This window comes from Aureobasidium melanogenum, assembly GCF_000721775.1.
Source record: "Aureobasidium melanogenum CBS 110374 unplaced genomic scaffold scaffold_15, whole genome shotgun sequence".
Lineage (NCBI taxonomy): Eukaryota > Fungi > Ascomycota > Dothideomycetes > Dothideales > Saccotheciaceae > Aureobasidium > Aureobasidium melanogenum.
In genome coordinates, this window is record NW_024470067.1 from 282,193 (window position 1) to 294,297 (window position 12,105).

Here is a 12,105-nt window from a genome sequence, read left to right on the forward strand (position 1 = left end):
TTGTTCTTGGGTAAATGTTGGCGAAAGGAGAAGCTCGTGAAGCTTCAAGATCATCAAAGTGTCGAGACTTCGGGACGTCATTCGTCCGAGCTCAATTCTCGACTCTTTGGCTTTCTATGATTGACTTTCTTTCATCCATCTTGTCGACCACGTTATACCTTTCACAACATGGACGCGCCTGATCGCAAGAGACTCAAGTCGACGTACAAGGCACAGGACCTGCCGCCGCTGCCCGCGGGCTGGACCGAACACACAGCTCCAACAGGTACTTTTTCAGAAAGTCATCAACACCGAGTCCAAGCACTCTGACGCGCTGCAGGTCACAAATACTACTACAACGCCGCCACTAAAGCCTCGACGTACACTCGGCCGGTCGCTACTCCTGCCGCCCCTACTCCGCCTCAACCACAGCCTGCCTTTTTCCCACCACCAGCTGCTCAGTATGCATCGAATCCTGTCGCGCAAAACAACTATAACCCCGCTGCTCAATACGGTCAATTCAATGCAGCTGGATACAGTCCATACCTATCAAACGCCCAGTACAACTCACATACACCATACGGCCAGCCTGGATTCAACCCAGCCGCTACCTCTCACGAGCCACGACGCCGACCACAGCCCCAAGATCGTCCCAAGCGCAAAGAGATCATTCCAAACTGCAAGCCATGGGTCGTTGTCTACACCAAGCTCGGCCGACGCTTTGTCCACAACCCCGACACCAACGAGAGTTTTTGGAAGTTCCCAGACGATGTTATGAAGGCTGTTGTTGAATTTGATCGCTTGAAGCTGGATGAGAAACTCAAGAGCCCTGAGGATGCCAGTGGTGCCAACAAAGTCCCTGTGACAGAACGCGCTCCTAGAGAGGAATCTGAGAAGGGCGCGTCTGAGAAGCCTGAGGACAAGGTCACATCGCAAGATTCAGAAAAGCCACAACAACAAGATGCTGCTGGATCAGACTCGGAGTATGAGGAGATTGAGGTCACAGACGACGAAGATGAAGAAGGTGGTGCGCAACTTCAAGATGAGGGCGAAGCAGAAGCTCAAGAAGGACCTCTTGAGTTCGACGAAGACGACATCGCGTATCAGTTGGCTGCAATGGAAGATTCATATGGTCTCGATCGTGGCGAGTTTGGCGGTGGTGGTGAAGACGAATACGAGGAAGGAATGGAAGGCATCCCTCTGACCGACGAAGACGGCGCAGCACTATTTTGCGACATGCTCGAGGACCAACACATTTCTCCATACATACCCTGGGAAACACTTATCTCTGACGGTCGCATCATAGATGATAGCAGATATACCGCTCTACCGACCACAAAACGCAGAAAGGAGGTCTGGGGCGACTGGACTCGCACAAAGATCGCAGAACTCCGCGAACAAAAGGCAAAGCAGGAGAAACTAGATCCACGCATTCCTTACCTGTCGCTCCTCTCGGAAAAAGCAACACCAAAACTCTACTGGCCAGAATTTCGCAGGAAGTACAAGAAGGAGGATGCGATGCGCGATGCAAAGCTCAGCGACAAGGAGAGGGAGAAGTTGTACCGCGAACACATTGCTCGTCTCAAGCTCTCATCATCACAGTTGAAGTCAGACTTGATTTCTCTGCTCAAGTCTCTGCCCCTGAAACACCTAAACAGAGACACCAGACTTGAGGCTCTGCCAAAGGATCTCCTGACTGATATTCGATTCATTTCTCTACCTCTCAAATCCCGCGACGATCTTCTTGAAGCTCACATCTCTACTTTAGCACCCGCGCCAGATGAGGAGGAAGCAGCGACAGAAGAAGAGAGAGTAGAACAGGAGAAACGAGCCAAGGAAAGGAGACGCAGAGAACAAGCTTTGAGAGAAAGAGAACAGAAAGTCGAGGAAGAGAAGAGAAAGAGGGAAAGAGAGTTGGCATTCGGACGTGGTAGGTTGGGCGAGGCTGAGAGGGAATTAGAGATGGCCATGAAGGTTGGAAGGAGCGGATTGAGGGCGCAGATCGATGAGGCCAAGGAGGCCAGTGAGTAGTACATACTCGCCAATCTTCAAGAGCGATATCACGACCACGCAATAAGAGCCTCCTCTTCTTTTGAAATCTCACCGCATACCTACCACTTCTAGAACTTCCATAAAAATTTATCCCCATGCATAAGCATAATCCCCAGTGCCAAGTCCCATCCACGCCCCACTTTTTGTCCGCTCCGAACCAGAAAAAAAGAATCGCCAAACTCTCACACACAGGCACACAACGCGAAGAAAACACAAAAAAAGAATGCCTCGAGGGAGAATCGAACTCCCATCTAAGGATTACCCAAGCCATGCTTGGTCATTTCGATGACCGATATGAGACCTTCGTACTAGCCGTTATACTATCGAGGCTTGATGAAGGATATTTTGGTTTTGTTGATCATGTACTTTAAACATTTTTGCACTGGCGGAGGATGGCGATGATGGCACTTTTTTCTGGTCGATCTCCTTTTTTCTGTCTATTGTGATGCAGATAGATAGTAAAGAACATTTATCTTGTTTTTCAGGTGTGCTATCGTGCCAACTGCACTAAAGCTGTGATCTGCACTCGTGGTCGTGTGAGTGTAATTGGATTTTGGTGTACAGATTCTCGGTCGAGGGAATTACATGCATTTCCATCAATTGGAGCCTATATTCCTTGCAAGGACCTATCAGCATGTAAGAGTGAGCTCAAGTAGCCATATACAGTAGTCCCAGGCTTAGACAAGTGCTTAAAGGAGAGTATGTTGCTGTCAAGAAGGATGGAATCATAGGAGTCAGGGTCGTACCATCAGCAGCTCTGACTTGATAGAATCAAGAAGGCATCCTAACGACAAGACAGACCGGACGACAAAAGCATTCAGGAAAAGTCAAAGTAGCACAGCAGAAGAAATTTCAAGACCAGAGATATCATCTGGCATATCTAAAAGGAAACAGAAGTGTTCGGGAGTGATAATGGCATGAGATTTTGCTGCTGTTCATTGTGCATACAACTCTTATGAAACAGCCATTGCCAGAGCATGTCAGAATTCGCTTAAGCTGGCTGGGTTGAGGAGTGCCAATCTGATGTCTAGTAAGTGCCAGGAACCTAGTGAGGTATTCTCTGAGCCAAAAGCTTGGAGGTATGTTGACGTCCTTGATAGCTCAACACGAGTAGACGTCTTAACGATACGTGCCGGACGCGTATCCTCCATAAACATCCTCGCTCGTCCACTGGTCTGTATAGCAAAAACCCACGATGGCACACATTTGGAGGGCAATAACACATTGACTCCAGCCTGAAGCAGACTGATCCGCTTTCATCGTTTGTTGGCGATGTACCATCATTGAAGTCGATGCGGGCAATCAATCCAGCCCATGGTAGTCTCGATGGTGTCCGATCTAGAGGGATGTGATATCGAGGTTTTGACTGATAAAAAATCCTCCAAAGGGTATCGGGCTTGCGATCAAGACTTTGCTCTGGGCTGTCTGACAGCTATCCATTCGTGGTGGAGCCGAACCCAGATCCAGAAAGACGAAAGGTTGTCTACTCATCACTGTCTTCCTCATCACCATGTGATTCATCCGCAGCCTTTCCCTCCTCTCTCTTCTTCATTTCTTCCTTCTGCCTCTCCTTAACCTTTCTAGGTTTCTTCGCACTAATAGGTCCATCGGCACTTCTATCTTTCCACTGTACTTTCCCATCAGCAATAAACTTCTTTGTTTCAACATCTCGAGATTCAACCATACCATGCCTCCATATCTATAATATGGATACTTTCCTTGTAAGCCACGAGCATCTTCCACACCTCCAGAAACAGACTTCCAGCAAGCTCCAGGACAGACGAAATGCCATTTTGCGCTTTCGTCGATTTGGCAGCGGATGAGAATATCTCTAGGTGTAGAGCAGAGAGTACAAGGTTTTGTCATGATGGGTGGGTTGGGTACACGAATGTATGATTGAGAGATGTGCAGATGGAAGAGTGAATTGAGAGGATGGTTTAGAGAAATCAATGACATCATTGTTGGATTTATTTGTTTTTGACTCTTTTTTCTCTACTCGAGTACAAGAACGATTTTCCTGAATCGATTGTGTTCGTGAGGGCATTCAAATCAGTCTTGGATGGCTTGGAAGATTGTCTTGAATCCATGGTTGTTCAGCTTTTCATGACTGTTCCTCGATACGATCCAGGTTTTAGTGCACAAACCTTGTTCTGCGAGCCTTCTTCATCACAGCCTGTGTTGTTTGATGGATATGGGAGGTTGCAGTGGTGGTAGCATTGCGGGTATCAGAAAAGAAGGCAAAGTGCCTTGCTACCTACCTACCTAGCGCCAAAGGTCCAGTCATCAAATTTGTCGTCGTCGTCGTCATCATCATCGTCCTCCTCTTGATCATGTTGTGGGACTTGCTTATTCTGCGCCGGAGCATCTGGTAATGTGTCTTGTTGCCTGGAGAGACGCAAGGCTTCCCTCTTCTCCCGCAAGCGTCTCACTCTCTCATCCAGCTCGTCCATCTCGTCAAACTCCTGTTGCAATGCGAGTGCAGCATCCTCGGTATCAGCTTCTAATTCGGCTTCTCTTGCGGTTCGCTGTGCGCTTTGTTCTTCGCGAGCCTGGGCTGCTAGCTCCTCGGCCGTGACAGGGGCGGCTGAGATGGTCGCAGATGCGCTGATTATAGGCAGAGCAGTGTCCTGAGTGGTAGCCATCTCACGCTCGAAGGCGGCCCACTCGTCTTCATTCACGTCCGCTGCAGGGGGCGGTGCGGAAGCGACGGGCTGTGGTTCGGCGACAGGGGCGTCTGGTATTGATGGAGCAGGTGCTGTGTCCACGTCTTCAACCTCATCTTCATCGGCGCCCTCCTCAGCAGCGTCAAAGAAACCCTCAGGCACAAAACCTCCAGGTACAGCCTTGACTCTTTTCCTGCCTTCGTCATCACCCTCTCCAGCCTTGCGCTTACGAGTCTGGGTCGGTGCCGGGGGTGGTGGAGGGTTTGCGCGCAGATGGTCTAGCCGAGCAACATGTTGTGACGACTTGACGTGGTTGTCCCAGAGCGATTCGGTCTTGATGTAGACGTTGCAGACGGCGCATAGTAGTTTGCCGGATTCTGAATAGTTTGCGTGAGGGTGGTTGATGCGACGCGAGGCGCGCTCATTACGCAGCAGCGAGCGCACATCTGCCATTTGCAATGATTGAGTAAGACAGTGGGTGAATCCGAGATTGTAATGGCGTATTCGCACTGGCGCGTGACAGTCGGTGGTTGTAGAGTTGTGTCTGACGAGTGCTTCCAACTTTTGCATCGCAAACGCATCATTTTGCCAAGAAAGGGTTATGTTAAGCCGACCCTGGCTGTCTAACGCATTCTTACCCCATCGAACAAAATCAATATGATCGTGAGATGTCTGCCAAATCGCTCGATTGAAGTACAATCGCAAGCAGACGACCCTTGCGATCTGGTCGACGATGATATCAATCAATGATGATGTTGCTTGTCAAGACAGCATGTTACTCCGAGTATGGTCTTGAGGACTCTGCCCTCATGGCACTTTGCCGGCCTTCATCTATTTTCGCTCGGTCGCAGCCGCTTGCCGAAGACGCAACGCAAGACAGCTGACAGCCATGTGACTGAAAGAAGGCACTTTGTTGTTGGATCAGCCATCCACATTCAAGTCGATCCGATGAAGCCACCGGCCACATTGCCGAAGGTCAACCCTATCAAAGATAATTCGCATATCGCACTCTCACATTCCCATAGTCTTCCGATTTCGCTTGGTCATCTTCTTCCATCTTCTTTCGTGTGTTTCATCAGCACTTGGAACATTTTCGTGTGCTCGGGCCAAATTCGTTTTTAGAGTTGAGCATCGTCACTGCCACGTGCCGGCCTGTTGGAACACCTTCCTGCTGACGCTCGCTCGCTCTCCCTGCTGCTCACGACTCGCGGGCATTCCTGGCGAGTTCCTGATTCATATGATGACTCCACGAAGGTACACTCAGGCTCGGCTGCACTCTTCAGGGCTGCTTCACTGCCACTTTATCCACTTTATCGAGAGCCATAAGCGATGATTAGGGCTTACTCGCGCACAGTAGCCGCAACGCTGTGATGAGAAGAGATGGGTCAACGGATCAAGTCCGCTGACGGTCGTCGCTCCGTCTCCCCTACGGCAGTTCGGCCACTTCGATCCCTGAGGATTGTTGCAATATGCTATCCAAGACTTGATTCGCCCGACTGCCAGACCAAGCCCACTCTGATGATCAGCTAATGCGAACAACCCTTGGCTACTTGATATGGATGTGCAGAGTCTTCGAGTCAAATCCCGAAGGTCAAACGACGGGCTTTGTGATCCCAAATCATCACCAAACCCTTGGGTCAGAAGTACCTTACTTGCTCACGAACGCGATTCCGCAACGCAGACATGCAGTGTACATTCTTGCATCTTTGCTGACTCTAGCACCGTCAGACTGACTCGGATATCTGTGACATGCGTGCGTGCACTGAGAACTGCACTCTAGAAGTGCGCTGGAATACTCATGACACGCAACGGTCCCCCCGGAGTGTTTGGTTTTGACTTTGCACAGAAGGAACTGTACTTTTTCGCAAGCCTTTTGGGGGGAACATTTGCCGAGTCACCCAAAACGCAAAACGCGCACCAAAGCAGCCCCTGTCACTCGCGAAACCGACGTCATTTCGCGAGTGTTTTCCATCTCGCACCGATGCTCAAGAGTTTGTGTCAATGCTCTGGTATCGTATGCCTCGCACACCTGCAATCTCAGATGCAGTCCTTGCGATAATGAGACGTCTGAGCCCACGATCGGCTCTAGAAGACAGACCGGAAAGGCTGACGCCGTCTGGCGTTCGAGTCAACATACGAGCGCATGCAGGCACACGCCGATCGATGATATGCAGGTGAACATGTTTAGACGGCTCAGCAATCCGAGCGTCTATTTGACAACGTGCATGCGTCTCCACCAATCCATTAAGTTAGCCTTTGCTTTGGATCCCTTTGATATTTACCCTCTTGGTGCCCGCCCCGCTTTCGAGGACCATTTTCGCATTGCTTGACCGACTCGGCCTCAACACAGTCCACCATACCAATCTCGTCTTCACACTTGGAACAAGTCCTTCATCATGCTACAACACGCCCAAATGTCTCACGCCTTCCAATCTACGGCCACTGGTGTAAGCGTTACTGTAGAAGATCTTCAAAGAGTATGCCATACTGATGTTGTTCAGGGCCGAACATACCAGATCTCAAAGCTTCCAGAACTTGACTACGCCATCGATGTGAAAATCTTTCGTGAGATTCTGGAGTTGGATGACGAAGACGAGCAATACTTCACTCGCTCATTAGTGTGTGACTTCTTCGCACTTGCCCAACGGACCTTTGCAGAGATGGATGAATGCCTGTCAGTATATGACACTGCTCTGCTTCTCCAGATGATACTGACTGTACGAACAGGGAGAGCCAAGACATAAAGCAACTATGGACCAAAGCCCAATTCCTTAGGGGTCCGAGTGCGACATTGGGCATCTACAAAGTTGAATCGACTTGTGCGCGAATTGAGCAACTGACCGTGGTTGCCGACACATTACAAGCCGAGGGCGACTCAAAATCGACGCTATGCAACTCGTCAAGGATTCTGTTGGATCAAGCCAAGCAATACTTCGCCGAGGCAGAAGATGCCCTGCGGCGTTTTTATGGAATGGATTGACTGAACGAGACTTGCCCAAGGAGCGGCATAACCTTTTCACGACCTCTCGACGATAGACTTGATACAGAGGACTTAATGACACAATGGCTGGATCCATCTATCATTACTCCGCTTATTAGCATGCCGTCTAGCTCATGAGAGCAGCAGCACCAATTTGTGCACTCTATGTTAGCACTAATCTGTGGAACGATGCCCGCACCGCTCCCTCGAAAGATTGATCCTGTTAGCAGTCATTGCGTCTTTTGCGCAGCGATGGACTCTTTTTCCTTCTCCTTTTGAGCTTTCGACCAACGTACTGGAAAATGAATACGTTAGCAACGAGCCTCAATATATCGAATCACATATACTCACGACCACAAGCATTACAGAGAGTTTTTGAGCCAAGCGGGCCTCGTCGCCATTCTGGAGAATCGGTAGTGCCGCACTCTTTGCACAAGTACTCTGTGCAGAGCTCTTGTTTTCGTTTCTTCGTACGTGGCTTGGCCGTCCATGCACCAGTTTCCTTCATGGTCTGCAGGCGTGAAGTGGCAATCTCGATGCCTATATCACCCACCACGGAATCTATCTGTGGTTTGGTGGACGTTGTTGACTCGGAAATGCTCCTTTTTCGAGGTGCTCCTGATTCTGATTCGGGAAGAGTGGTCGGCGGAAGCGCCAAATTTGACACTTGTTTTAGGGGCTAGATGCTGTGTTAGTCGCCTTTTCGACTACAGAAAACGTAGATGCATGCGCAGATTGTTTCATCAGAATCGCAATCTTGTTTTGTAGCATGATGATTCTACCAAGATCTCCTGATCCAAGTCTTTGCCAGTGCATCTAGATTTTGGAGATACTTACTGTCGTAGTCTTAGCTGTCACCGTCGCCGTCACTGTCGCCGTTGCTGTTGCTGTGGTCGCCTCAAGCTTGAATGTTGCACATTGCACTGTCGTGTCAACCATTTTCGTTGATGTTGTGCTTTCTTGAAATTCCTCAGCCTCGCCTTTCAATTGTGCCAACTGGTTCATTAGGCGGATGTTCGTGGTATAGTGTTCGAGAAAGGAATCCATCAGCGATGTGCTGGTGATCTGGTAAGGCCGTGAAGTCATTAAGCACAGCTTAGTGCTTGTTCTGGTACCAGTCCCTTTATTGATAGTCTTGTCCGTGTATGGTTTGAAGGTGGATTCGAAAGGCTTGTAGGTATCGTCTCCTTGTCGTAGTCGGTGGTGGCTTCTCCAGGTGGAACCCAATGCCATGTTCTCTTTCCATTGTACAAGAAATACTGGAATGTCGTCGACATTCATGTATGTGCTGATGTAACGACCAAATAGAGCTTCAGGCTTGATCTGCATGTGTGAATAGCTCTTTGATGAGGCGTACACAACGCGACCATCTTCAGCTAGAACCAGTAACAAATCTTCGATACCATCCACCACTTTTTGGTGGAACCCAGCTGAACGATCAACTGGCAAACTTTCAATCTCAATCTGGAAATTAGGCGCCATTGTGGCTTTTTGGTTGGCGTTTCCTCGTGTATAAGAGGAAAATCGGCGATTTCAATTTTGGAAAACGAAGGATGAAAGAGCAATAGAAGGGCCAAACGATTGGGTGCTTGCAAGGACAAATACTTGACCATGGTGCTCAGCGGTGTCCGTGCCCGGGGTTAGGTAGTCGCTCATGAGCCGCTTAAGCATTGTTTCCTAGAGCACCTTTGGGCAAGGGTTTAGCTTTCCCGCGCGCCCCATAACCACCGCTGCTGAGTCCTATTTGAGACTTTCTTTGCTTTTTCTCTGATTCAAAAGTGCACAGAACCGTGAGAGGCTCAACTCAACTTTGACAGCTTATGCACCCCCTTGAGCTTCCCCACGCTGAGCCGCAACCCTGAATAGCAAGAGACCTAAAGGAAGGGGATCCACTATGATTTGGCACGTTACGACTGTCATTTCGCATAGCACTGCATTCTGATGAATCCTCGCAGATCCTATGATTGTGCTAGTTAGTCACTGTCAGACCACGTAGGAACGCTAGCCAATTGAGACCCGACAGTATGGGAGAGGGCCACGAATGCGAGGAAATATCGACCAGCTTTCACAAGACAGAAACCTGTCCACGGACTTGGCGGGCGAAGTAACGCAAAGCTTCACGGCGAGGCAGTCCGAAAACAGTCGTTTGGTGACTGCCGTCGTTCTCGCAAGCACTTGTGATGCACCGGTGCGAATCCGGCGTCCACCGACACCGCGAGTCAAGTCCGAAAAAGGCCGTTATATCAGGCCATGGCAAAATCTAGGCGAGAGTCCAAATTCCCATCACCGATCTGATAACCAAAATGGAAAAAGTGGTTGTACAAGGAGGAAAAGGCTCAAAGCAAAGCAACGGTCGAGAACAACTGATGTTGCATCAGAATTACGTTTTAGAGCGACTGGAAATGATCGTCACAGGTCCCTGGCGTTCTAGATTCTTTGCTGTGACATCCTTCCACGCGACTTTGCATGAGAATTGAAACAACACACTCCACGGTCCACGGATATCCTTCATTGAGCGCTACTCGTACGCACGTATTCTCCGACACTTCATCTTTGTGCGCGTGCTCAGGCACTAAGGGGAGCCATGGTCTCTCTTCGCCAGGCCGCCACCACCAACGTCAGCAAAAAAGACCGCTGCCATTTTGAATTGAACGAAATTCACAACGTGCATCTTCCGGAAACACTCCCGCTGCTGCAATTGCACGATGCTCCAAAGGAGTTACGATCGTCGCCATGTCACTTCTAACCACCGGACTGTTATACACGCGGATTGTGGCTTGCCCGGTCACCAGGCACTGAGGTACATTTGGGGTATAGTCAGCGACCGAGCAAAGTAGCCGGGGCGTTCAACAAAACATACCATCGACCGATTGTTTGCCTCACAGGGCGGAAGCCATCTCTGTTTGCTATAACGTTGGTTCAGCACGGGTGCATCTTGGAGAGCCACTTGTGTCACTGTGCTTGCATGCCTCTTGCGTGGGACGCGTGAACACCAGCCTTAAGCGAGCAGGAAAGCCCCAAATGTGCAGCAACCGTTTATGGATCAGTAATGCGACAATTCATTTGGATACTCGAGTACCTTCACCTGAGTATGTTCTCAGCACCCGAGACTAGCGTGATATATGTTTGACCAGCATGTTCTTCGCGTCCCAAGGTCATATCACATGAGATGCTTCCTCGAGTGTGTTCTTGCTTCCGCCATGTGCAGCTCTTCCTCAATGGCACCAAGCATGAATACGAAGCGTCTTTCTCAGGAAGGCCGTTTCTCTAGCAGTGCTGTCTGACAGGACCACAAGAATAGTTACTAGTATTTCCTACACAATCACAACCTCAACAACATGGTTCTGTGGTGTAGTTGGTTATCACTTCTGTCTAACACACAGGCGGTCCCCGGTTCGAACCCGGGCGGAATCATCGTTTTGCTGATGCTCTGCACACTTCTTTTGCCCGGAAAGGTGGAGTGGTGAGGTTTGGGGAGGCTTCAAGGACTTTTTGCAGAATTTTGGCGGACAACGGGCGAGCTTTGGCTTACCCCGACCATCCTATACCACAACATCATCGAAAGCCCTCTATACTTATGGGTTGATCCTTCTTTTGCTTGTTGTTGGTCTATGCTGGTGTTGAAGACAGTGTCTTGCTTGAGCATTAAGAAGCCTGAGACACAAGACTCAATTGAAGCAGCATACTTTTCTGCTGAACATCTCAGAGAGAGCGCTGGCTGGCCATTTCTACTTGCAGTGACTTGACTTGAACAGCGTACAGGCCTCAGCATGCATGGCAGGATTCAGTCAACATGCCATTGACATCTCTATGTATAGACCCCCAATTGTCCTCCCCCAATGCGCAGCTAGATTACAGCAACATGTACTAGCCTGCCCAACGGCGATCTCAAGATCCTGAATCTGGCCAACCGGATTCAACCCTTACAAGCTAAGGTGATGTGGTGTAGTGGTAGCATGTGTCGTTGTGGAGGTTAAATTCCAGCAACGCCGACCCGACGGCGGTTCGATTCCGCCCATTGCCAGGATCGTGTCTTTCTTTTGTCAATTTTGCTCTTTCATTTTTGGTTGATTAGATATCGAAAATTGCATGCAAGATTTTAAGCCTGAGGTCGGTAGGGAACGTGCGTTGCTAGGGCTCGGCAAGTCAGTCTTGAGCTTCCGGAGCGAGAGGTCCAACCTTTCACCATCGAATCTCTCGCCGTGAACTCTTGATTTGCATGAAATCAACCAGATGTCCACCCATCTCGGTGGCATAGTCCAAGGGACGTGACAAAGGGGCTTGACAGGAGCTCGGCCACGTTTTTTCTCTTGCTGGCCATGGTAGGTCGTGAAGATGGCCCGAGGAAGTCGTGCTTGCCTTTGCAGTGCCTCTTGACTTGATGATACGTTCTTTCCTTGCAGGCCTGCCGAACTACAGCGTAAAAAGGAA

General features: G+C 49.6%; 5 protein-coding genes across 5 annotated transcripts; 2 read left to right on the forward strand and 3 right to left on the reverse strand.

Annotated features, from left to right (window-relative positions):
- Positions 1-168: 168 nt before the first annotated feature.
- On the forward strand, positions 169-2,114 carry M437DRAFT_67321 (uncharacterized protein; the record flags this gene model as incomplete). The annotated part of the gene is made up of 3 exons (XM_041024920.1): positions 169-265; positions 320-2,002; positions 2,104-2,114. 3 exons carry the CDS (start codon positions 169-171, stop codon positions 2,112-2,114), a joined length of 1,791 nt encoding a protein of 596 aa, XP_040878395.1.
- Positions 2,115-3,514: 1,400 nt separating this feature from the next.
- M437DRAFT_51918 (uncharacterized protein) lies at positions 3,515-3,897 on the reverse strand (the record flags this gene model as incomplete). Its single annotated transcript, XM_041022265.1, has 2 exons — positions 3,515-3,658; positions 3,718-3,897. The coding sequence occupies 2 exons, from the start codon at positions 3,895-3,897 to the stop codon at positions 3,515-3,517; spliced, it is 324 nt and encodes a 107-aa protein (XP_040878396.1).
- A 392-nt stretch (positions 3,898-4,289) lies between these two features.
- M437DRAFT_52068 (uncharacterized protein) lies at positions 4,290-5,147 on the reverse strand (the record flags this gene model as incomplete). The annotated part of the gene is made up of 1 exon (XM_041022293.1): positions 4,290-5,147. The coding sequence occupies one exon, from the start codon at positions 5,145-5,147 to the stop codon at positions 4,290-4,292; it is 858 nt and encodes a 285-aa protein (XP_040878397.1).
- A 2,066-nt stretch (positions 5,148-7,213) lies between these two features.
- On the forward strand, positions 7,214-7,662 carry M437DRAFT_34559 (uncharacterized protein; the record flags this gene model as incomplete). The annotated part of the gene is made up of 2 exons (XM_041019279.1): positions 7,214-7,368; positions 7,422-7,662. Coding segments are annotated over 2 exons (396 nt in total), but the record flags the coding sequence as incomplete, so codon positions are not given.
- Positions 7,663-7,904: 242 nt separating this feature from the next.
- M437DRAFT_67323 (uncharacterized protein) lies at positions 7,905-9,156 on the reverse strand (the record flags this gene model as incomplete). The annotated part of the gene is made up of 3 exons (XM_041024921.1): positions 7,905-7,969; positions 8,026-8,353; positions 8,512-9,156. The coding sequence occupies 3 exons, from the start codon at positions 9,154-9,156 to the stop codon at positions 7,905-7,907; spliced, it is 1,038 nt and encodes a 345-aa protein (XP_040878399.1).
- Positions 9,157-12,105: the final 2,949 nt, after the last annotated feature.